Source organism: Haliotis cracherodii, unplaced genomic scaffold, assembly GCF_022045235.1.
Source record: "Haliotis cracherodii isolate W230 unplaced genomic scaffold, xgHalCrac1.p SCAF_13, whole genome shotgun sequence".
NCBI classification, from domain to species: Eukaryota; Metazoa; Mollusca; class Gastropoda; order Lepetellida; family Haliotidae; genus Haliotis; species Haliotis cracherodii.
Genome location: NW_027266268.1, coordinates 20,347,601 through 20,372,369, shown reverse-complemented (window position 1 = coordinate 20,372,369; position 24,769 = coordinate 20,347,601). Strand labels below are relative to the sequence as shown.

The 24,769-nt window shown below is 39.0% G+C and overlaps 3 protein-coding genes and 5 non-coding genes across 8 annotated transcripts in view; 7 read left to right on the top strand and 1 right to left on the bottom strand.

Annotated features, from left to right (window-relative positions):
- LOC139459756 (serine/threonine kinase-like domain-containing protein STKLD1) overlaps positions 1-6,735 on the top strand; it is a 42,552-nt gene extending 35,817 nt beyond the window's left edge. Inside the window, exon 20 of the mRNA XM_071241418.1 lies at positions 770-6,735. Coding sequence (XP_071097519.1) covers positions 770-829 — 60 coding nt within the window. The 3' untranslated portion in view covers positions 830-6,735. The remainder of the gene's footprint in view (positions 1-769) is intronic.
- Positions 6,736-8,609: 1,874 nt separating this feature from the next.
- On the bottom strand, positions 8,610-13,760 carry LOC139459753 (mediator of RNA polymerase II transcription subunit 22-like). Its single transcript, XM_071241415.1, has 4 exons — positions 13,667-13,760; positions 13,081-13,266; positions 12,617-12,697; positions 8,610-9,475 (listed from the first exon to the last, which is right to left on the bottom strand). The coding sequence occupies exons 2-4, from the start codon at positions 13,204-13,206 to the stop codon at positions 9,257-9,259; spliced, it is 426 nt and encodes a 141-aa protein (XP_071097516.1). The 5' UTR covers positions 13,207-13,266; positions 13,667-13,760; the 3' UTR covers positions 8,610-9,256.
- Positions 13,761-14,465: 705 nt separating this feature from the next.
- LOC139459745 (large ribosomal subunit protein eL8-like) lies at positions 14,466-24,769 on the top strand. The gene is given in 6 exon segments (XM_071241405.1): positions 14,466-14,628; positions 15,761-15,910; positions 16,210-16,430; positions 19,894-20,024; positions 20,511-20,580; positions 24,608-24,769. Coding segments are annotated over 6 exon segments (825 nt in total). The 5' UTR covers positions 14,466-14,480; the 3' UTR covers positions 24,713-24,769.
- On the top strand, positions 16,063-16,140 carry LOC139459986 (small nucleolar RNA SNORD24). Its single transcript, XR_011652734.1, has one exon. It is a non-coding gene; the product is annotated as a small nucleolar RNA SNORD24 (small nucleolar RNA).
- Positions 17,445-17,517, top strand: LOC139459985 (small nucleolar RNA SNORD36). Its single transcript, XR_011652733.1, has one exon. It is a non-coding gene; the product is annotated as a small nucleolar RNA SNORD36 (small nucleolar RNA).
- On the top strand, positions 18,599-18,671 carry LOC139459984 (small nucleolar RNA SNORD36). The gene has a single exon (XR_011652732.1). It is a non-coding gene; the product is annotated as a small nucleolar RNA SNORD36 (small nucleolar RNA).
- On the top strand, positions 20,357-20,432 carry LOC139459988 (small nucleolar RNA SNORD24). Its single transcript, XR_011652736.1, has one exon. It is a non-coding gene; the product is annotated as a small nucleolar RNA SNORD24 (small nucleolar RNA).
- Positions 21,845-21,915, top strand: LOC139459983 (small nucleolar RNA SNORD36). Its single transcript, XR_011652731.1, has one exon. It is a non-coding gene; the product is annotated as a small nucleolar RNA SNORD36 (small nucleolar RNA).

Below are 24,769 nucleotides of genomic sequence, written 5' to 3'. Positions count from 1 at the left end.
AGAATTGGGCATGATTATTTACTTTGACTTGAGTACTGTTAAATTTAAAATCCTGTTTATTTGTTTTTTTTTTATAAATAGCTCAAACTGTAGCTGAGAAATAAAACACATGTACTTTACACATAAAAATACATTGGGATAATGATTCCAAGACTATATCTTTAATTATGATCAACGTTATATCAGTGAGGCCAGATCAATTTCATTTCTTGGTTGTAAACTGACAAAAAGGGGACTCTTATTAATGCCATTCACGTGTTAAATTTGTTATCAGAGGTCAAGCAGTAGAGAACAAACTTGGTTCCAACATCAATGAAACATTTTTTTATAATAGTTACTAGGCAACTAATATATACCTTCTACAAGCCAGAGCTCTTTTTTTCTGTAAAAACATTATGTAAAATACACAATTAAATATGGTCTGTAATGTTATTTTGGTCTTTGTAGTGGGCACTGTTAAAAATAACTTATAGATTGATCTAGAATTTGATACCCCGTTCCACAAAGCCATCTTAGCACTAAGGTGATCGTAACTCCCATACTTTAACACTGGCTTACGATAGTCGTAGCGCTAAGACCGCTCTTTGGAACGGTGCCCTGGGGTGTTTATAGTCGCACAGCACTTACGACAATACAGTATTATGTTTTTTAGAATTAAGGGGTGGACTTGTTTGTAAAACAAGAAAACAAATTGGTTTGGCCTTAAAGTTTTAGAAAATCCCTCACAGAGTTAGTGTATATGTGAACTTCATGTTGGTTGTTATTTCAGGACATCATGAAGCCGTGCGAGATGGCCATGCAGAAGCTCGGAGTCTACAAGCCATTATAGACAGTCACCATTCCTTCTCCCTCATACACACTGTCGTTAGCATCATAGAAACACAAACAATTTTCACACTTAAACTAAATATTTCCAAAATGTTCACCAGACAAGTGTGAATCATTTTTATTTGCCTAATATATTAATCCACATGCTGAATTGCAACATTCTTTTTTTTAGCGCCTCGACGCCTAACACAGAATTGTTTTGCTTTCTAACATTGTGTAAGGCAGGGACTTTTCAACATTATTTCACAAGGGCAGATAACCTGTAAATTTATGTTATTCAATATATCCTACTGCAAAAGGTTGAGGACCACTCGATATTACTGTAGTAAATCTGTCAGGGCAATGTCAAAGACTTGCATGGTCCTTAACTTTTTTTCAGTAGTATATAGTATTTTATCTTCTTTTTACGGAAATAATGTAAATAAGTGGTTTTCCAACTAAATGTGAAGACGTCGGCTGAACAGTTTTTGTTGGAACTTCACATTAAATCACCTGATCCAACATGAACAAGTATTGACAACACTTCATGGATGACATCTTGTTGCTAAAGACTGTGCCATTATTCAAACATTTAAACAGTTGGCATGAACCAGCCAATCAGCATTATGCGAAACTTTTGATGCTCAGTGAGATCCACTGAAAATAATTTCAACCATATTCCGATTACCGGAAATATTTTGTCATTTTACGTGTCATCTGAATGAAAGCATAAGTGCAGTCCAGGAATTAATTTGTCTAACTGTAGAGGAAATTGTCCTCAGGTGCAGGGATGTAATATTTGCTAATCCCTATGGATGATTTTAAAACATGTTGTCTTCAAAACGTCTGCTTCACTGCACAAATACTAGTATTTGTAGTGGTGGTTGTTATTTGTTGATATGGGAATGTGAAGAATGTTGTAGAGACTATAGAATTACTGTGATCTAAGTTGGGTGCTGGGTCTGTGTTGGCATCCATTGCTCATTGTCATGTCAGAATAGGTTTGGCCAATATCTTTGTTGTTATTGTACAAGTTATGTTCTCAGTTTGTAGCGTTTGATTTTTGAGGAAATGTTTTGTTTGAGAGTTGACCTTTTTTTTATCATTTGTCATCCTTATAGGTACAAGTTGATTTCTTGGGCCAGTTGGTTCTGCTCAAGCATTTATTTCTGTGAATTTGATAATATTTTGTATGTGAAACTGTTATATTTCATGGCGAGTATGAGTGTGTCAGTGTTTTGTTACAAGTTGTAGTACAATCATGAAACGAAGTGCCTAATTAAGTGCAATCCTGACTGGATTGAACAATTCACACCACACAATCCTAAATGGATTGAACAACTTCAATATACACCAATAGCTTTCCGTAATAGCTTTATGTTTCTGTCCCTGTCATTAAGATGTCTTTATCATCAAACATGTGAATGGGCTCATTTAGGGCCACACTGTTTCTTACCAGCCCTGAATTAGTGAAATAGTATATTTTCCTTTGGTTTTATGAAAGGGTGTACCCTTATCAGCTGTATAGACCTTCATTCAACAACTTTCATGATAAATCCTAGATCAGGGCCACTGTATATGTTTCATCAGCCCTTACCCAGGATTCAAGTAATATGTGTTTTCAATGTCTCCATCTTACACAAATATGTATTTACATTTCCTGATTTGTTCTAAACACGGGCAAATCAGAAAATGTACACAGCGGTGATTTGTTTTCCAAACTTGTTTGTTTCTACAAAATAAAATCCAAATGGAATGCAGAACAATGCTTACCGTATTCGACGGCGATATTTGCTAATATATTGGCTAGTGAACAATCCCAATCAGCACCCCTTCCGATTGATCAATGTACACAAGACTTATTTATTCTTGTATAATACGCACTCCTCTGTTATATCACCCTTAATTATGGGCAATTAAATTCTTGAAAAATGTATCTGTCGTATGTAAAACATTTCAGGCTGTCAGCATAAACCACGAAATTTACGATCTTTCAACTCAAAATAATGTTCTAATAAGCGCCCCCTATTTCTAATTTTGAGAGCGCCCTGGGCGCTTATTACGTTGAATACGGTAATTAAAGGAGGTGTGGTAATCTAGACTTCCAAAATCATTCTAGACTTAAGCTGGATTCATTTTTCTTATTTATTCTCAAGGGTCTAGGTGACAGACTAGACCAGAGCCATAAGCCACAATCTCAAAATCAAACAAAAGAGTTTAAAATATTTTTTTTAATTGCCCAACTACCTCATCTTTGATGGTTTTGAAAAAGAGAAATATAAAACGACAGATATCATAGAAAGTGAAAGTACTATGACCGTTTTATGTTATTGATAAGGTGCATCACATGTTACTTGGAAGTCAAAGGTCATTTGTTAGCGTCACTGAATGTTACACAGAGAATTTCACCCGAGATCCTTAAATATTTCAAAGACGAACTGATGAAATTTCCTATGGATATTTGTACTTTTATCATCAAGTTTTGATATATTTGAGCTTGGAAAACAAGATTCTATTTATCATCAAAAATAATACTACACCCTTTTTCTGTTCATGCAACGTAATAACCAGGGTCTGGGGCCTCATTCCTCAAAGCGATCTTAGCGCCACAGTTATCGTAAGCCTATGTTAAAGTATGGGACTTACGATCACCTTAGCGCTACGATTGCTTTGAGGAACGGGGCCCTGGAGTGTAAATAGTACAGCTACAGCTTCAGTGGCAGAGAGAAGAGTGATGTCATTGGATTGTGGTGTCATGGTAACCAATGATGTCACAATGGTTTGCAAAGCGATCTTAGCGCCACAGTTATCGTAAGCCTATGTTAAAGTATGGGACTTACGATCACCTTAGCGCTACGATTGCTTTGAGGAACGGGGCCCTGGAGTGTAAATAGTACAGCTACAGCTTCAGTGGCAGAGAGAAGAGTGATGTCATTGGATTGTGGTGTCATGGTAACCAATGATGTCACAATGGTTTGCAAGCATTGTGATGTAATTTCATTGTAGTATATCTCCTCGGAGATATTGCTTGATCCCGCCCAAGCCAGTTTTGTCAAAAATCTCATAAAAACCAGAGGGTAAGTGTTTTATCTAACTTAAAAAAACCAAAAGAAACTTAAAACAACATTTATCAACATTTTTAAGTTTCAAAAGTCTTTCCATTGACCCTTAGGAAAGGGGCGTAAAATATCTGTTGCCGGCATACTGGTATTTCAAAAAGACATTCTAAAAAGTATTGTGATTTGTCAGCGCCTCTGTAGCCTAGCGGTACACTCACTGGGCTAGATACGAAGGTTGCATGTTTGATTCCCAGGAATATAAAGAAAACATTTGTCATTTGATTTTACATTTCATTACATTGTGTTAAAATTTCTAGCGAGAAACATTCATATGTTACAATATAAACAGATGTTGTATTAATTAAATCCCTGGGATATTATATAAAATCCCAGAGATATTATAACATCCCTGTTTATGAGGTTTAACCCGGCTGGAGAACAATCATCTTCCCGAGGCAAGGGAGTTTACTGACTGTAAAAGTCCAGTTTCCACCCTTGCCGAACTTAGCTGGAATTCCTGGGCTAGACTGTAGCGCCACCAGTGGTTATTACGAGTTATGGCCCTTCTAAGCCTCTCATATGAACCCATCAGATTCAACCTCTCGTATCACTTGCGTTTGCTTCACACAAAATGGTGGCAACCAATCAGGATGATCTGATCGATAATCAAGATCCATATTGTCATAAAACAGGTCTTACATCGTGAAGTGCATCATATCCCGTGAGCACCTTGATTAAAAACATGATAAGATTTGGAAAATATCTGTTGACAACGAGTTGGCAGTGCACATGCTTTGCAAATCCTTTTAATCGACAGAAATCTGCACGACATTTTACAAACCGGATTTCGAATTCAGTGCGCTATTTTGACTATGCATAGACTCGTTAGCCCAGCCAAAATGTAACTCCATAATACCAGCCTAGTTCGGCAAGGGTGGAAACTGGACTTTTATAGTCAGTTAACTCTCTTGCCTCGGGAACATGCTAATATATTGACATACAATAGAATTTTATGTTCTTGATACAGAATTTACAGAGTGAACGTGAACATCGCAGGTGTAATATGAAATTGCAACAATAACACTTTTTGTGGAGTGTTAACCAAGGAACTACAAACTTGATCTAACATACCTGGCACTTCGAAGCCAGGCACTTATTGTGTTATAACTCCCTTGCCTCGGGAAGATGAGAACAATAGGATGATGTCACTGGAGGTTTATGCCGGTATGTAACCTCCACCACCAGTATTGTATAACTCTATGTAACCTCCATCACCAGTATTGTATAACTCACCCTTGTAGCCGCAGTGTCTTGAAGAACATAGCTGGGACTCACAGTTAGTTCATGTGTCGTGTTTGTCCAGGTGGTAGAAGCGTTCTGTGATAAACATTGCCACCTCAAGAATATTCAGCACTAATTTCAGGTCATATTGACCAATCAGAGTCGAGCGATGTCTTGGTTGACAGTGTCTGAATACACAAGTCAGTTTTAAAGAGGGACTGTACTTCGAGCTCCGGCCTCAGCAGCACAAAGGGATTTTCGTGCTCTGCATATGACGTTTTTTATTAACAAAATAATAAAGTATCAATGTTATGATTAAATGAGCCAAGGTGTAAGGCTTCAAAAATGTTTGAAAATATACCCAGGCAATTTGACACACTGAGCATGATTTTATTGGGGCTGATGTTGGTTTAAAAGACCTGCTGCTTTTTTAACTTATTTGAATCTAAAATACTCTTTTTTAATAAAGAAAGTCATTGTTTTGATGCAGATAGAAAGAGAAATTACACTTTACATTTTTAGACATCATTTTCACAAACTCATTACATAATCATGTTAAGGATTTTCACTAGTCTGTAGTCAGAGCATTTCATGTTTTCTAATATAGGTATTTTTCAAATCTATTTATTTATTAAAAATGTCCAAATTAAATATGAAAGGATGGGTCACTGTAAGACTGCGGAGACACAATCTAACTGGACATTGTGTAACATGTTTATACCAAACTGTTTTGTTATAGTGTTTATAACCAACTGTATTGTTTTTGTGTGTCTATAACCAACTGTATTGTTATCGTGTGTTATTTTTGTTGTAAATTGTTTTTATATTATCCTAATAGTTTTAATACAGCTGTGATAGCTTTAACCATTAGCCTTATGTAGTGTCTGTCCACGCCAGAGTCAGACTACCACAGACCAGCCCCATCCCTGACCATAGTAGAGGAGAGGAAATCCCAGCCCTGACCCTAGTAGAGTAGATGGAACCCCAGCCCTGACCCTAGTAGCGGAGAGGAAACCCCAGCCCTGACCCTAGTAGAGGAGAGGGAACCCCAGCCCTGACCCTAGAAAAGTAGAGGGAACCCCAGCCCTGACCCTAGTAGAGGAGAGGGAACCCCAGCCCTGACCCTAGTAGAGGAGAGGGAACCCCAGCCCTGACCCTAGTAGAGGAGAAGGAACCCCAGCCCTGACCCTAGTAGAGGAGAGGAAATCCCATCCCTGACCGTAGTAGAGAAGAGTGAACCCCAGCCCTGACCCTAGTAGAGGAGAGGGAACCCCAGCCCTGACCCTAGTAGAGGAGAGGGAACCCCAGCCCTGACCCTAGAAGAGTAGAGGGAACCCCAGCCCTGACCCTAGTAGAAGAGAGGGAACCTCAGCCCTGATCACAAGTAAAGGGGCCCCACCCTAACATGCAGTAAAGTGTGCCTGACCCTACGTAAAGAGAGTCTGATTCTAACAGGGTCCGGACTCCTGAAGTTGCATTGTATATTTCTAGATGCAAGTTTGTGATAGGCTGATCTCTGGCGAGTGTCCCTATCATGTGACTGTGATCTCAGGTTCTGTCCAATCAGCAAACAGTAATTCTAGCTGGAACTCACCTGACTGTTTAACTTTAATGATAAATAAAAACATTTGTTGAAGTTGACCTTTTTTGTTTATTACTTATTTACAATTGAACTTTTGTATAGTGGAAGAAGCAGTTAGTTGGCAAACATTGGGTAGGGACTTCCAACGCCAGTGAACCAATCACCTAGTATGGAGGTTAGTACAGTGTCTGTCAGCACTATTCAAGCCATATCATGATGGCCTGTAAATAATCAAGGCTGGACTGGACAATCTAGTGATTGACATCATAGCATCGATCCACGCAATTGGGATACGATGACATCAACCAAGTCAGCAAGCCTGACCCTCCGATCCTGTTAGTCGCCTCTTATGACAAGCATTGGTTGCTGAAGACCAATTCTGACCTTGATCTTCACAGGTATAATGCTGCTTTGAACAGTATTTGGTAATATCATGGTGTGTCAGCTTGATGTGGGAGGAAAGAAACATGTAATGCAGGTCTCAGATGTTTACCACTTTGGTGAGTGAGTGAGTTAGTTGGGTTTAATGCCGCCTTTAACATTATTCCAGTTATATGATGGCGTGCCAGCTTTATGTGGGAGGAAAGCCCGAAGTGATGCAGGTCTCAGACATTTATCACTTTGGTGAAACCCACAAGCACGGGTATGGTGCTGACAAACCTAGAAACATAATTGGGGTGAACCGGGATTTGAACCCACAGTCATAGGTTTCCGGCGTGTCCAAGGGATGCAACTCTACACAGCAAATCGCGGCACCTTAGATGACTGGGCCACCCGTGCCCCCCCACTTTGGTGAAACCCAAAGTAGGGGTATAGTGTTAACAAACCTAAAAACAATCAGTGCGAACTGGAATTCAAACCCATGATCCAAGGTTTCTGGCCCAAGTAAGGATTGCAACTTTCCAGGTACTTGTCAGAAATAGGGTGTTTGTAAAAGTTGAAATATCTAACTCTGTCTACCACATGCTTACTGTACATAGAGAGATAACATACTCTAAATTTACCCGAACACCCAGAACATAAGCCTGATGGCATGGGGGGCTAAGAAACTTAATTCCGTAAGTTTTGACACATCTGAAAAAATCAACTGTAAAATTTTGAATTTAGGAAATCTAGAGAATCCTACACTACGATGATTAAACGGGCTGAGTGATCTTAGCGCTAAGTCAATCATAACTCCCATTCTTTAACATTGACTTATGACAATCGTAGCGCTAAGATCGCTTTGTGGAACGGGGCCCTGAACTGTAAATCCCCTGAAAAGTTAATGTTTGTCAAATGGATAAGACCTGCAAGCAACATCACCCCCCACCTCTCTAACTTAGGGTTTAAACTTTGTGACGGACATCAAACCTTTCAACCGCTCCCTAAGCTGCCATTTTGGCCATTTGATCCCCAAGAATGGAGCATCCCTGCTTGATGTTTGTTTGCTGTTGAACGCCACCCACAGCAATATTCCAGCTATATTATGCAGCCTAAATAATCAAGTTTGAAAAGACAATCTAGTAGTAAGTGAGTGAGTGAGTGAGTTGGGTTTAACGCTGCTTTTAACAGTATTACCGTTATATCGCGGCATGTCAACTTAATGTGGGAGGAAAGCCCGAAATGATGCAGGTCTCAGACGTTTACCACTTCGGTGAAACCCACGAGCACGGGTATGGTGCTGACAAACCTAGAAACATAATCGGGGCAAATCGGGATTCGAACCCACAATCATAGGTTTCTGGCATGCCTAAAGGACACAACTCTGCACAGAGAATCGTGGGCGAGACGACTGGGCCACCCGTGCCCCCAGACAATCTTGTAACTGACATCATGAGGATTGATCTATTGTTGTTGATGAATAGTTGGAACAAACACAGATGTGTACTGTAGGTGATTTATTCATTAATGATATTTACAATGAACATGTACACATTTAATAAAACTTTGTATCAAATGCTGTCATAATGAGAAAACATGAAAGATACAATACAATACTCGTTACTCAAATTGTCAAGTAACAGTAGTGTTCATTTTGAATAAACACAATTGATTCACTGATTTCTGCCTGGTTCATCCATTGTACATATTAACACAATTCAGACGTTTCGGTTCAATTTGTTATGGATTCTGGGCATAGTCAACACTAATGACATATTACTGGAATGGAGAAAACTCTCTGCTTACTGGCTATAGAGAGATCGTATGCAAACTGTTCTGTGCAATTTTTACCATGGTTTTTTTTCTAAAATATGAAAAGATCTATTATTGTTAGGTAATTTACTATTGTTGAGGATTGGTTGGAAAAATACAAGGCCTTTCTAAAGCACACTATCCATTTCAGAGGCCTTTTCAAGGCAAAATTAAAATTAAAACACTTTTAAAGACAAGCCTTAAAATTGAAAGCCTTTTCAAACCCTGATTACCCTAAAATAATGAAACCAAACTTGTTATTTTGCTCAAATATATTTTCTCCAACATCAATACCAGCTTGATTTTAAAAACCCACACAAAGCAATACACTTGTTTAACCTTGACCTCATTGCTATTTATAGACTGAAGAGTAATACTCGTCTTCAAGCTCATATAGATCCGTGGCCATCTCATCTCGGAGGACCATGAGTTTAGCGTCGACTTCACTCTGCATGTGTTTGTATAGCTGTGTGTTCTGGGAGATTGACTCATTCACAGACGGGAAATCATTTAGTATTAAAAACTGTTTTAAGTCTGACACAAGTTTCATCAGAGATTCGCCTGCTCTCACCTGAAAAAGGTAAAAAGACACATCACAACAAAACTGGAGTAGAGAACATACTGGACATGAAGCGGAATTGAATTGGTTGCTCATAGCCAGAAGCACATCAATGTTTTTACAACAACTTCTTCTCAGGCACAATCTCATTAAAATCAGACCTCAGTTCTCGCTATCGCTATACAAAGATCTGAGGACATCCCATTAGGGGTCACGTCAGAACGACCTTTCATCCAACCAATCAGAGCATCGCTTACCAGATTATGAAAGTGACAGTCGGAATGTGATTTCTGATCATGCAACCTCGAAAACTTTAACTCCGAATGATAGTTGCGGGTTTAACGACTGAATCCATACAATCTAGACCATCTATTAGCCATTCCAGAATGTTCTTTTGTTCAGGTTTCAAATTTGTAATCGAAAATCTGTCAAAATATGTTTGAAGCGTAGTCGCCAATTTGAAATAAGTGCCGTAAAGCATGAGATAGCTGCCTTCTGATTGGTCATTCCATTAGTTGATCAAAGTTTGCGCAAGGTCGGTCTGACGTGACCCGTACTGGGATGTCCTCAGATCTTTGTTTAGCGGTAGCGAGAACTAAGATCTGATTTTAATGAGATTGTCTCAGGCAATGCTTTAGATATGCTGGAGGTGGCAGTTAACCTGTCATTTTATTGATATGGAAGTCAAAAATGGCACATTTCTAAGGGTTTTGCTGTTTATCATTATAAGGGCAAGTGGACTAAAATTGTTAGTTTCTACCACTGAGAAACAATCTCAATAAAATCAGATCCTTTACTAGATATAGAAGTCAAATTACTACCCAAACTTACTGTAGAAATAATCTCATTTAAATCAGATCCTTTACTAGATATGGAAGTCAAATTACTACCCAAACTTACTGTACAAACATTGTTAGAAACTGTCACTAGTCCTGTAGTCCTTGCCAAACTTCCAAAAAGTTAAGGTATCATAAGACCTAGTAGAAATGTGCCATTTTTAAGTGTTTTGCTGTTTGTTATCATTAGCAGGACAAGTGGACTAAAAGTGTTAGTTTCCACCACTGAGAAACAATCTCATTTAAATAAGATCCTATACTCCAGTTCAGTACCGACGTGGAAATCTGAGGACACTTTTATAGAAGGTCATGACAGGTGAACTCTGAGTGAACTTTGACCACAGTCTAAAAGATGTGAGATGAAATTGGGTTTAATGTCGCATCCAAGATTATTGCACTTATATAGCGATGTGCATGCACGTGTGTGTGTGGCTGCTTGTACTAATCCGGACTGATGCCGATTTATAGTGCTAGCTCACTCAGATACAATGCCACAGTTTAAATTGAATACCCCAATTAGACACAGTATACTGACTCCGAGCCGACCAGTCCTTGTTTTAGCTTCTTAATGCCGAGCACCAGACAGGGAAACAACAAGTACCATCTTTTAACATCTTTTGGTATGACACGGCCGGGGATCGAACCCCGGACCTTCCACTCTCCGGGCAGACGCTCTACCACTAGACCACGGAGGGGGTCCAGTCTAAAAGAATAATGCCTGGCTTCCTGAGCCAATTAGATGGCAGCTTTCCAAATTGATCCCACCCATTCGTCACCACTAGCCCCTTTCCGTAACCAGCAAGAAGACTCGACCCCCTATTGATGAATGTTTTGTGAGAAAATAATAATTTTTGTCTTGCATCTAAAAATATACCCAAAACACAGCTAAATGTGTTCAAGCATGCTGTATAATACCTTAAGTCACAATGTGTTTTAAATAGCTTCTGGAAAATATATACATAGGAAAGATATACGTGAATCATTACGCCACGAGTTGACAATTCTTTTAGCTATGCCCGCTTGCGCTTAGATGGAACCCAGTTGCAAAAACTAGCCATGAGAGGGGCACGAGTCACTATTTGGCATATCCCGGAATAACACCAGTTGGTCACGAATGTGATCCCATCATGAAATTTGGAGTGTAACAAGAATACCCACACAGAACCAAAATACATGTATTCCTTTGGTGGTATTCCATGTTGGATGTAGATGCTGTGGGCTCAGACACAACAGGGTGTATAAAATATTCACACTACAAAGGCACAGCCTTTATTGTGTATTATTTATATTTCGAATTGTTTAGAAAGTTCACTGATGTAACCTTCTATGGAGGGGTAGTCACACATTCATGCAGAGAGGCATCGTATCCTTGTAAAAGATTTGATTTCATGACATTGCTGTAGAGTAAGTCAGTTGGGTTTAACACCACTTTTAACAATATTTCAGTTATTATATCATGGCATGTCAACTAGATATGGGAGGAAAGCCCCAAGTGATGCAGGTCTCAGACATCTACCACTTTGGATTAAACCCACGAGCACAGGCATGGTGCTGACAAACCTAGAAATATAAACATGGCAGACCAGGATTCAATCCCTCGGTCAAAGGTTTCTGACTCAGCCCAAAGGACACGAGTCTGCATAAAATATTGTGCCACATACAAAAGCTAATTTTTTTTCAAAGAATTATATAGTTATTGTTCAAAGTTTTTACACCAAGCTTACAAGTTTTTAACAATAAATCTTATTCAAATCATATCTTTTACTCCAACTTGATACCCATCTTGATGGGTATCATGGCGGGGGACACAAGGATTGGTCGACAATATAACATCAATATAGGAGACCCAGATCTGAGCTCAGAAGAAGAATTTGTTGATCATTTTTAACAGTAACGAAAGTGACAATGATGATGACAATGATGATGGTTCACAATAGCACACACTGGCTCTATCCCTGCCAGCTAGGTGAGCTAAACATGGCTGACAACTTACAATGTTTTCATCCACTAGTCCTTATGATGCAGACATATAGCAAAACCCTTGAAAAGAGCCAATTTTGACTAGTCCTTATGATACCTTAACTATTGGACAGTTTGGCAAGGCCTATAGTGAGTGAGTATGGTTTAACGCCGCTTTTGGCAATATTCCAGCAATATCACGGCGGGGGACACCAGAAAAGGCTTCACACATTGTACCCATGTCGAGAATCGAACCCGGGTCTTCGGCATGACGATCGAACGCTCTAACCACTAGGCTACCCGACCGCCCCTATAGGACTAGTGCCAATTTCTAACACTGACATGGCTGACAACTTACAATGTTGGCTGCTCTGACCTGCATCTCATACTGGTCCTGTTCACTCTGGGTTGTGCGAGATATCTGTGAATCCTCTTCAAGCTGACGAAAATAAGGATGACCAAATTAGGGCTTTCATGTATTAGAAATTAAGGAGGCACAACTGCTGGGGAGGCATCTTGGTTTTAACGACTTAGCATGTCATTTACATGGTTTGAGCTAATTATAATCTAACAACCTCATATCTTCTCCAAACCATTTAATACCTTGGTATCTGTTTCTTATAAACAACTTAATATTTTGTTAAAATGATTTGGCATCATAATTAGACACTCTAGTTAAACCAGAATGTCATTTTATGATGATAATACAATGGTTTTTTTCAAAATTGGTCATATTTGGCTTACGTATCAGAAGAATGTAATTTGCATTGAAAAAATAGACACAACCAGCTCTGGCGTAAATAAAACCCTGTTCTGACTTACCCGTGCCAACTTGATAATCTCTGTAAAGTTGTCTAACATGGAACGGATGTCATCTTTTAAACGTTTGGTGTAAGACTTCAGAAGAGCGTCCTTACTCTGGGGCATTGACCGGGTGTGTTGGGACATGATTCAGCTCAATAATACAAGCACAAATGATGGAATTTAATTATTGTCAGTGTCCTCTTCCTGTAATATAAATGAATCAATGTGAAAAATAGTACAGTAAATATATCAGTGTTTTAATGAAGTGAGCATGGTGGTGAAGAATGCAATATTTGACATCAGACATGCTATTAATAACAGTATATTATTTGGCAGGGTTCGATCCTGTGCTCGTCTGAGAATAGTATAAGTCAGGAAGGACTAGTGTCGTGAAATTTCCTTGTGGATTGCCACTTTCATTATTTGGTAGATGGTAATTTTGTACATAATGTAGCAGATTATTTTCGGAACAGAGATCTTATATCTTTTATTATTAGGCCTATTGTATGCCGAATAATAATATGTTTCTGCAACTTTCTCGAATCCTTTGGTGGGGTTAATCGAGGTTTTTAATATATCGGCAGATGGATAATGTATAAGTTACCTGAAATTACAAATTACAATTCGCATATTATTTAGTTACTCTTCATCAATGTACGAAAGCCAAAGCCTTTATCCACATTATTTGGAGAGTATTTGAAACCGGAAACAACTATTCTCTATTATCTCCCTTTAGTCTCGCATTCTACGACAAACAACGAGATTTCGGCCTTTCTCGGCCAACCAACATGGTGGGTGATTACGTTTTTCAGTAGGGAGGACAATCAGGCAACATCTCCACTTCAGCCTCACATAAATATCTATTTATCGTGTTGTATACATTAAACATTGATTGTTCTGTATTGCTGTGACAACATTTTGACATGCTTGCAGTTGGTGTTACCAAATAATCGAAACGAGAAAAGGGGTAAACATGCCTCGTAATCTGGAGTACACACGCTTGTATGTTGTCGTTCATCCTTTCTGAGATCGTTGCTTTTCCAATTTATGGAGAATTAAGATGTCGTTTCGTGGTATTAATCAAAATCAGTAAAACTGCTCTATTTGGAGGATGTAACAAGGTAAATGTGTTTCGCAGTAAGGTGTTACGTGAGTTGTGCCATAGTTATGGACATGTTTCAGAACGTTCAGCCATTCATCAGCTGGCGATGTATGCATATAAAATACGCTTTTTTCCTTGCCAATGCTATCCTGAGTATATTTTCTTTGTACTGCGGTGATGAAGACTATACCATTATTCGCAGTTTCCACAGAGAGGGTGAAACCTCGAAGATGGCAAACACCTTCCTTGGATGTCTGAGCAGTCTTTATCATAAACATGTCATCACAATAGAAATTGATAGAGATCTACCTGTTTTATGAATTTTTTTAACGATTCTTTTATCTAGCCGAAACCTAAAAAGGGCAAGAAGAAGATAGCGGCAGCACCTTTGCTGTCGAAAAAGGTTGAGCCAAAAACAGTGGTCAACCCTCTTTTTGAAAAGAGGCCAAAGAACTTTGGAATTGGTGAGTATTGATGCTGACGAGGCAAGTTATGAATGGAGCCATTGCACAGGGATACATGGGATAGAAATGAACCTAGAAAATCAGATCTACTAAGCTGAATAGTGATAATATATGGGAACACTCGCAAAGTGTTTTAAACATTTTATCAATCCTTTGGATACCTTAAACATTGGTGAAACTGGCTGTGGCTAACAGGTTAGTCCACATTTTATCCTTGATCCTGTACACTGTTATATCATCTACATAATGAGAATCATGATTGAAGTAGGTGCTTTTAATGCATGGTTCATCATAGGTGTCACTGAAATCATATTACTGAGATAGCATGGTTGCAGTGATGAAGCTTTTTATCCATTATTCGCAGTTTCCACAGAGAGGGTGAAACCTCAAAGATGGTAAATTCCTTCCTTGGATGTCTGAGCAACCATGTTTTCTTAAAATATTAGGGATCACCTGGTTGGCAATATTACTGGGGGATTTCTACGAGTTGCAAGGATTTGCATGCTTTTTCCAAGTGTTGATAATAATTTTCCTGGATGTTGTGCAGCGTTTAGGCGACCCATTACTGATCAGTGTCTAGGTTGAATTGTGTAAGTTTGAACCCGACTGTTAATTCATTGGTTGTCAAGCAAGCATGATTAACATGCTGTAATCTGGTTAGTCTAACCTGGGAACTAGCTGCTTTTTGGAAATTCATAAACTCTTTGGCTTTAAGGGTTTGCCTCAAGATATTGTTAAAATAAGTGCATCTTGCTCAAAATACATTGTATATGTTGAATTAGTAATTTCTGGATGTAAGACACTATTGGTTTTTTTGGTAATAGACCTCCTCCTGCCTGATTACCGATACATTTTTAATCCCTGTAATTATAAAGTAATGATAAATGTGTTATTTATATTGTGTAACATCAGTTTACATTCTTCTACAATTGTACAACTTGCAACAATTTGTGAAGTGATTGCGATGATGAAGACCTTTCCACTATTCGCAGTTTCCACAGAGAGGGTGAAACCTCAAAGATGGTAAATTCCTTCCTTGGATGTCTGAGCAATTATTCAAATCAGTTGGTGACAGTTTGTTTGAAGTTGGTTTGCAGTTTGTAACATTGTTTGTTACATTTCTAATTTATAGGTCAGGATATCCAGCCCAAACGTGACCTTAGCCGATTTGTGAGATGGCCCAAATACATTAGACTCCAACGTCAGTTCGCTGTCTTGAAGCAGCGTCTGAAGGTTCCCCCTCCACTCAACCAGTTCACTCAGGCTCTCGACAGACAGACAGGTAAGAATTTCAAGTTTTAACATTGAGATTGTTATGGTTCTCTGTTAGTAGCAGACTTATGTGTCAGCAGTCAATTCTTGAAAATTTGTTGAAGATAGTCAAAGGGGCAGTGTTTAACCAAAGCTCCAGTTCCCTTATTTTCATGTATTTCCAAGCAGTGATGCAAACAAACATTTGCTATCTTGAAAAATGTTGAAGACATTTAATCTACCACCTAGATCTCTGAGCTTGGAATTGAATACCAGTCCTTTTACACTGCTGAGTATGTTGGCACAGGTACAATATGAAACTTATTTCAGCTACCCAGCTGTTCAGACTGTTGGACAAGTACAAGCCTGAGACCAAGCAGCAGAAGAAGGCTCGTCTCGGTGCCCGTGCTGCTGACCGTGCTTCAGGGAAGGAAGATGCGCCCACAAAGCGCCCTCCAGTTGTGCGATCTGGTGTCAACACAGTTACAACTCTTATCGAGTCCAAGAAAGCCCAGCTGGTTGTCATCGCACATGATGTAGACCCAATCGAGGTGAGAACTGCAAAGCTTCTCAATCATTTATGAAAATAATGTGGATAACAGTGAGGTACAATACATGCTGGCTAGTACATGTGGACATCTTGCCTTATCTATTCAGATCTAATGGACAAGAATATAACTGAAAGGTAACAAATTGTGCTTCTTCATAGGTTTTGTATAACATTATTTCCACACTGAATGTAGCGCTGGCAATGATGATAGACAGTACAAATGAGTACACCGTTGATTATAATCAAATTTTCCGTTCCAATTGGCTGTCTGAGTTTGCGTTCTTTAAGTGTCAGATGTACTTTAGAAGTCGGTGATCAAATCCCCTGGATGTTCTTGGACCTTCATGTTCTACTTTGCTTATGCTCATGAGATCTGAATGAACAGCGGTAGAAACTAACAGTTTTAGACCACTAGTCCTTATAATGCTAACATATAGCAAAACCCTTAAAAGGGCAAATTTCTACTAGTCCTTATGATACCTTGACTATTGGGCAGTTTGGTAAGGACTATAGGACTAGTGCCAATTTCTAACGCTGATGAATATGGAAATAGGAACACAATATGTCCCTTGAACCGCATACCTGTCACAAGCATTATCTAATATTTTGTTTGTGTAGTCACTCTTTCAATTGGCTGAGCATGGGCTGAGTGCATCATACTAAGTTAGAACGTGAAAATCCGGCTTAGATTGGTCTTCAGCAACCCATTCTTGACATTAGAGGCGACCAGCGGGATCAGATGGTCAGGCTCACTGACTTGCTTGGTGCATGTCACCTTATACCAATTTCGGAGATAAATGCTCATGATGTCAATCACAGACAACAAAACAGACAAAACATGCCCCGGATTGATCACTGTTAATGCGATCAGTCACACTGGTTCGCATAAACCAAACCACCCTGATATACTATATTATGGCTTATTGTGTTGTGAAACATTCTAAATGTATGGGAAGGGAAAAATGTATTTTTTATAGAACTACACATTAGTTGACATTAAACATCTGCAGTTGTCTTGCAATGATGGTTATAACTTCTACAGAATGCTTATGTTGATCACAAACTCGAGCTTTTTAAATCTGAGCAAGAAACTTCAGATATATCACCAGTCATAGTGTAAAGTAGCAACTCAAATGGTGCCAGAAGATTGGTCCAGGTTGTGGTCTTGGTATCTAAGTGCAATATGCATGCTTGTCAGGGGATTGCCAAAGAGGTCTAATTCTAAAACCAGCCAATCAGCATGAGTGGGGGGGGGGGTTATTTTGCACGACTTTGAATTTTTGGGGAAGGATCTGACAATAGTATGCCTAGCAGTCTGTGCAAGAAATTTTTATAAAACAAGTACAAATTTGGCTCCTTAGCTTCATTTTCAGTAGAATTAAGTGTTATATGTACTTTTAGCTGAACGTTTTAGACCGAACAGTTTAACTAGGATTTTGCTTCAGTCTTTGCTAAATTGGAATTGTGGCTAATTGAAATTTTCTGTCTGAAATTCTCACGAACCTTAGACTTTTAAGTGACATAGTAGTTTTCATGAAGGTGAATCTCCATGTTTGTTGAATTAGGTTCTAGATTCTGTTCAAATTTTAGTCACTTTGCATCATTGTCATCAATAGTCTACACTTTCTTCACATGGGTTACTACGGGGGAATGAAAACTCTTGAATGGTTGCAATGATGAAGCTTTTATCCATTATTCGCAGTTTCCACAGAGAGGGTGACACCTCAAAGATGGCAAATTCCTTCCTTGGATGTCTGAGCAACCATTTTAAGAATTATGTCATTGTCTATATGAGTAAGAGGCGACTAACAGGATCGGGTGGTCAGGTTCGCTGACTTGGTTGATGCATGTCATCTTATCCCAATTTCAGCGATAGATGTTCAGGATTGCCTGGTCCAGACTAGATTATTCACAGAAAGCTGTCATATTGCGTATAGTTGGAATGTTTTTGAGTGCAACGAACAACTAACACATGAAACATACCCCGGATGGATCACTGGTAATGGAATCGGTCACACTGATTCGCGTAAACCAAACTGCTTTTTACATGCCACCCTGATATGCTCTATTATAGCTGATTGTGTTGTGAAACATTCTAAATGTATGAAAGGGCAAATTGTATTTTTTATAGAACTACACATTAGTTGACATTAAACATCTGCAGTTGTCTTGCAATGATGGTTATAACTTCTACAGAATGCTTATGTTGATCACAAACTCGAGCTTTTTAAATCTGAGCAAGAAACTTCAGATATATCACCAGTCAGTGTAAAGTTGCAACTCAAATGGTGCCAGAAGATTGGTCCAGGTTGTGGTCTTGGTATCTAAGTGCAATATGCATGCTTGTCAGGGGATTGCCAAAGAGGTCTAATTCTAAAACCAGCCAATCAGCATGAGTGCGGGGGATTTTATTTTGCACGTCTTTGAATTTTTGGGGAAGCATCTGTCAATAGTATGCCTAGCAGTCTGTGCAAAAAACATTTACAAGTACAAATCCTTAGCTTCATTTTCAGTAGAATTTAGTGTTATATGTACTATTAGCTGAACTTTTTAGACCGAACAGTTTAACTAGGCTTTTGCTGAATTGGAATTGTGGCAAAGTTGGAATTTTCGGACTGAAATTCTCACGAACCCTGGACTTTTAAGTGACTAGTAGTTTTCATGAAGGTGAATGTCCATGTTTGTTGAATTAAGATCTAGACTTATGTTCACTTTGCATCATTGTCATCAATAGTCTACACTTTCTTCACATGGGTTACTACGGGGGAATGAAAACTCTTGAATGGTTGCAATGATGAAGCTTTTTATCCATTATTCGCAGTTTCCACAGAGAGGGTGACACCTCAAAGATGGCAAATTCCTTCCTTGGATGTCTGAGCAACCATTTTAAGAATTGTCATTTTCTACATGAGTAAGAGGCGACTAGCGGGATCGGGTGGTCAGACTCGCTGACTTGGTTGATGCATGTCATCGATCCCAATTGCGTGGATAAATGCTCATGTTGTCAATCACTGCATTGTCTGGTCCAGACTTGATTATTTACAGACCGCCATCATATAGCTGGAATATTGCTGAGTGCGGCGTTAAACAACAAACAACATTGTCTTTACGACATGGTAGAGCATGGTTAAACAGTTTCAGTGAGGAATCCTTTACTTGACATTACTTACTGTACTTCTGGTAAATAGTGAGATAGTCTATGTGAATGATTTCTGCTGTTGTCAACAAACGTCGCTGTTCATGAATTTAGTATGGCTGGACCCTCGTATCTATGACAACAGTTTAACTGAAATTTTATATGCATGAAGTTGATAGAGCTTGTTTTCTTGCCATGATGTTACTCGAATTTCTTCACCAGAATCCTCTGTTGAAAACATGACCTGCTGAGCAAGATTACCAGCCTCTATGTTAGTCTAAGTACTATAACTGTGTACTGTTGTTGATCGGATTGATCCTGTCTGCAGTTGGTGCTGTTCATGCCGGCGCTATGCAGGAAGATGGGCGTCCCCTACTGTATCGTGAAGGGCAAGGCTCGTCTTGGGCGTGTCGTACACAGGAAGACGGCTACCTGTCTAGCTCTCACCACTGTCAACTCGTAAGTCATGCACTGAAGTAATGTTTAAAAGTAGTTGCTAGCAACAGGGATTTATCTACAACAAAGTGGCAGATGCCCATTAAATATCCCAAATTGCAGCGTAATTTAACATTCATGTTATATGACTTTGTAGAGGCGACTTATATTTAACTGATAGGATCATTTAAAGAGGAAGATTCTTAGCTTGACTATTGCGATAAATGCATTGTTAAATACCTATGAATTAAATAAAATACAATAAAAAAAATCCCAAATTTGAACAAAATGTATTTTTTCACCAAATTTGTAATGGCAGTCTTTACATAGAATAGAAAGTAGAAATGTATGTTTCCAAGCTGTGATGATGTCAAAATTTGCTATCTGGAAAATGCTGAAGACATTTAATCTACCACCTAGATCTCTGAGCTTGGAATGCCACTTGTTTTTCAATGATTGATTTCTTTTAGGTGTACTACATGTTTATTCCTGAATGCATTATTTTTACAGAGAGGACAAGAGTCAACTTGGCAAACTTGTAGAATCAGTGAAGACAAACTTCAATGAAAGGAGCGAGGAGGTAAAAATAATTGTTAATTAGTAATGCCTTTGATCCAGCGTGCTTCAGCTAGTGGTCCCTATCGTGATGTTCCTGGAATATTGCTGGATGTTGTGTTACACTACTTCATTATGACATGGCAGTGTTTAAATTAGGCATGTAAGTCGATAGAACCCTAATGGTAGAAGATAATGATTTATGGTGTCTCTAGATTCAAACTGGAGCAAACCTCAAGGACTCCCCTTATTTTCGAACACTGCATAGTTTATAAAAAGGGTGAAGTGGTCAAGGGATTCAATTCTGGTTTTGGCGCTTGGCAATGATGATAAACAGTTTGAATGAGTACACCGTTGATTATAATCAAATTTCCGTTCCAATTGGCTGTCTGAGTCTGCGCCCGTTAAATGTGTCTGATGTACTATAGTTCCCATGGTTACCCTTGATCAAAGAGGTAATTGGACTTCCGTGATCTCTACTTGCTCTTGCTCTTGCTCATGAAAATATACAGAATATATGGGGCAGTTTGTTTGCCTCGTAAGGCATGTGCACATGTCTTGCCGCAATCCCCCCATAGATTCAGTGTGTGAAGTTGTGATGTAAAACCATACTCACTATGCTACCATGGTGACTAGTATTTGAAGGCTGATGTCACCGATAACATATAACATAAGATGCAGTGTTTAAAGTGAGCATGAAAGTTGGCGTCCTTGTCATGGCCCTCATGTTAAAGGTTCATGATTTGGGGGTTCCCTAGATACAAATAGGAGCAAACCTCAAGGATCCCCCCGGCCCCTCCCTTAGTTTCGAACACTGAGATGGAACGATGAATGCAGAGCCTTTCAAACTACTAAACTGGCTGTATACTCCTAAGAGATCTGATAATGCCAAAGGAATATACACTAATTTGTTAACCAGGGCCACGTTCCACATAGTGGTCTTAGCGCTACGATTATGGTAAATCTATGTTAAAGTATAGGAGTAATGGTCATCTTAGCGTTGAGATTGCTTTGAGGAAGTGGGTCCAGGATAATATTTATAGCGGTATGTGTTGTGTGAAATTGATGTTAGTTAAATGTGCATCATCACCGTTGTTGCGGAATGCACTGTAGGTTGTCAACATCTCTTAAGAACATTCTTCGTTCATCACGCCGAAGACCCGGGTTTGATTCCCGACATGGGTACAATGTGTGAAGCCCATTTCTGGTGTCCCCCGCCGTGATATTGCCGGAATATTGCTAAAAGCGGCGTAAAACCAAACTCACTCACTCACTCACTTAAGAACATTCTGCAGTGATGATCTACTTTACCTGACTGTTCATGAAGAACATACATTTGAGCTTTTTAACCCTGAGCAGATGTTCTAAGTGATCGCCAACATTTACCCACATTGATGCTGTCAGTTTTATCTGTGATGGCTAGGAGCATGGTGATTAGTTTTGACTGCTCCTGCTATATGCAACAATTGCAGTTTACAGTTACTTCCCTTGCAGCGTTGGCAATTTTGTAGTTGATAGGACAGCGTTACAGTGACTAGGCCACCCTCCAAATATTGACTATCATAATTAAAGTATACATGTAGAACAGTCCTTACTCTTATTTTGTAGAAGAACTCGTTAGGTAGCAATATTAATTGAATTAATGAATTTAATCAGTTAAAAGTAATGGAATTAATTTCAACCTTAATAGCAAGGCTCTGTTTGGTTTATAAGTCGATTATGTTTAACTCAAGAATTGTAAACCAGAGCTACAGAAGATGAAATTTCAATGTTTCAATTACGAAAGAATTGGCAGCTAAAACTGATCGAATAGTAACCAATAATGTCTGGGTTTGTTAGCATATGGAGGCGATGGGATAGCCTTGGTGTTAACCCATTTGCTCATTATACCAAAGGGGGTGGTCGGGTAGCCTAGTGGTTAAAGCGTTCGTGTGAAGCCCATTTCTGGTGTCCCCCGCTGTGATATTGCTGGAATATTGCTAAAAGCGGCGTAAAACCATACTCACGCACTCACTCTCTCATTATACCAAAGGCCTGGGTTTGAGTTAGTGAAAGTGAAACGAGGAATTCTGAGGTGAAAACCAGAGTGTCTTCACGTTTATTTTGTACACAAAGCTGTGATGTCACTCTTCATTGTATATGATCTACATGATTCACTCCTTGGCTGTGTCTGAGCTTTGTCCCTGCACAAACTAGGTACATGGGGCCCAGTCTTCATTGTTAGGTAAGACTTGAGTGCTGGAGCAGTTTGTCAAATCTGTCAGAACGATTATGGGGGGGAAAAACTAGTTACCTGCATCGCGTTAGCTCCATATGATAACATGGCAGATAGTACAGTAATATACGAACTAGAGAAAAAGTACTGCAAATTGGCCCATTTAATCTGACTGGCTATCATTTTTAAATAGCTTTTAGGAGGCTGCAAAAACAATACAATTAAATAGGTGCTGGCCATTTCCTCTAAAGTAGTGATCAGCTGCTAGTGATATCGTACAACATGTGGGATGTGTTTTTAATTAGAAGATACAATGTGAAATGTCAGAATTGAAAGTGCTGGCTGTGATGATTACAATGAGGATGAATATTACTGATTTTAATCAAATTTTCCGTTCCAATTGGCTGTCTGAGTCTGCACTTACATTAGATGGATGTCTTTGCAATGGGAAGCATTTGTTAGTTTTAGTAGATCGACATTCCAGTCCTAAACATGCATTTTTGCTAAATTTAAACACATGGCTGACTGTAGCATGTTACCTTTTGTTTTGAAGTCAGTATTATGGGAACCACACAATTTCGGTAGCCATAGAAGCAACCAATAAGTGTTACATGGAGGATTTGTGTTGTTAACTGCTTTAGCAGTCCTCATGAATAAAAGTCCTTCATATGTATTTAATAGTTACTTGGACCTTTTAATAGATAACAAGTTCTGTATTCGTGGTATTGTTTGTAAGAACATTTCGGGGCTACTGCTTGACCCATCATCAGAATTTTCAACAGTACAAATTTATGCAGACATGGACACTGTTCTACAATTGTTTACAAAGTCTGATGTCACAATGGTCTGCAAAGTGTTGTTATGCTTGTTAGCTTGCTTGTCTCTTGTTTAAATCCGCACTCAGCAATATTCCAGCTATATGATGGCGGTCTGTAAATAAATGAGTCTGGACCAGACAATCCAGTGATTGACATGAGCAACTAATTAAGACCTATTCTTCTCTGGAACTTCACGGTACCACTGTTCTACAAAGCAGTATTAGCACTGACATTGTATGGGAGAATGCCTTAATGCTGAGATCGCTTCGTTGAACAAGACCTCTGCCTTCGTCCACACAAAGCAGTGATGTCACTCTTCATTGTATATGATCTTTATGATTCACTCCTTGGCTGTGTCTGAGCTTGTGTGGACTACTAACACATCTGCAGGATAAAAGACTGTAGGACTTGATGTATGAAGAATAGTATTGATACTTTCTTTTGAAAATAGAGTACAAACTTTTCTAGTATATTAAGTTAATCAGAGGTTTCTCAGTCATAACCCCTCTCCAATGTCATGTGGTTGTCTCGCTATGGAGACTCCATGTTATGAATAACAGATTGGGTGGCTTGTCTGAATGCATGTTGTTGCACCATGATTGCTTGAATTGTTAATCATGCCATCACTTGTTTGTCAGACCCAGACTCATCAATTAATGTGAAGTGATATGGCATGTATTGCTGACAATTCGTCTTCAGCAGCCCATGTAAGAGCTGTGTAACAGGATTGGATGGTCAGGTTCGCCAACTTGTTTGATGCATGTCTTTGTATCCCAATTGCGTAGAATGATGCTCATGATGTCAATCATTGGATCGTCTAGTCCAGACTCCATTATGTACATATGCTTTCATATAGCTGGAATATTGCTGAGAACAACTTTGTACAACAAACACAACAAAACAAAAAAAATTACTTACAGAACGGAATATTGGTGGGTACAGTGGTTATACAGACTGGGAATCCCACTATTTCCTGATATGTACGACTGAAATATTCAAATTATTTTCCTTGTTTTCAGATCCGCCGACACTGGGGTGGTGGTATCATGGGAGCCAAGTCACAAGCAAAGAGGGCCAAGTTCGAGAAGGCACGCGCAAAGGAGCTGGCACAGAAAATGATGTAATGCGCGAAAAATGTACATCAGAAAATAAATTAAGGGAAAAAAATACACGGTGTTTTC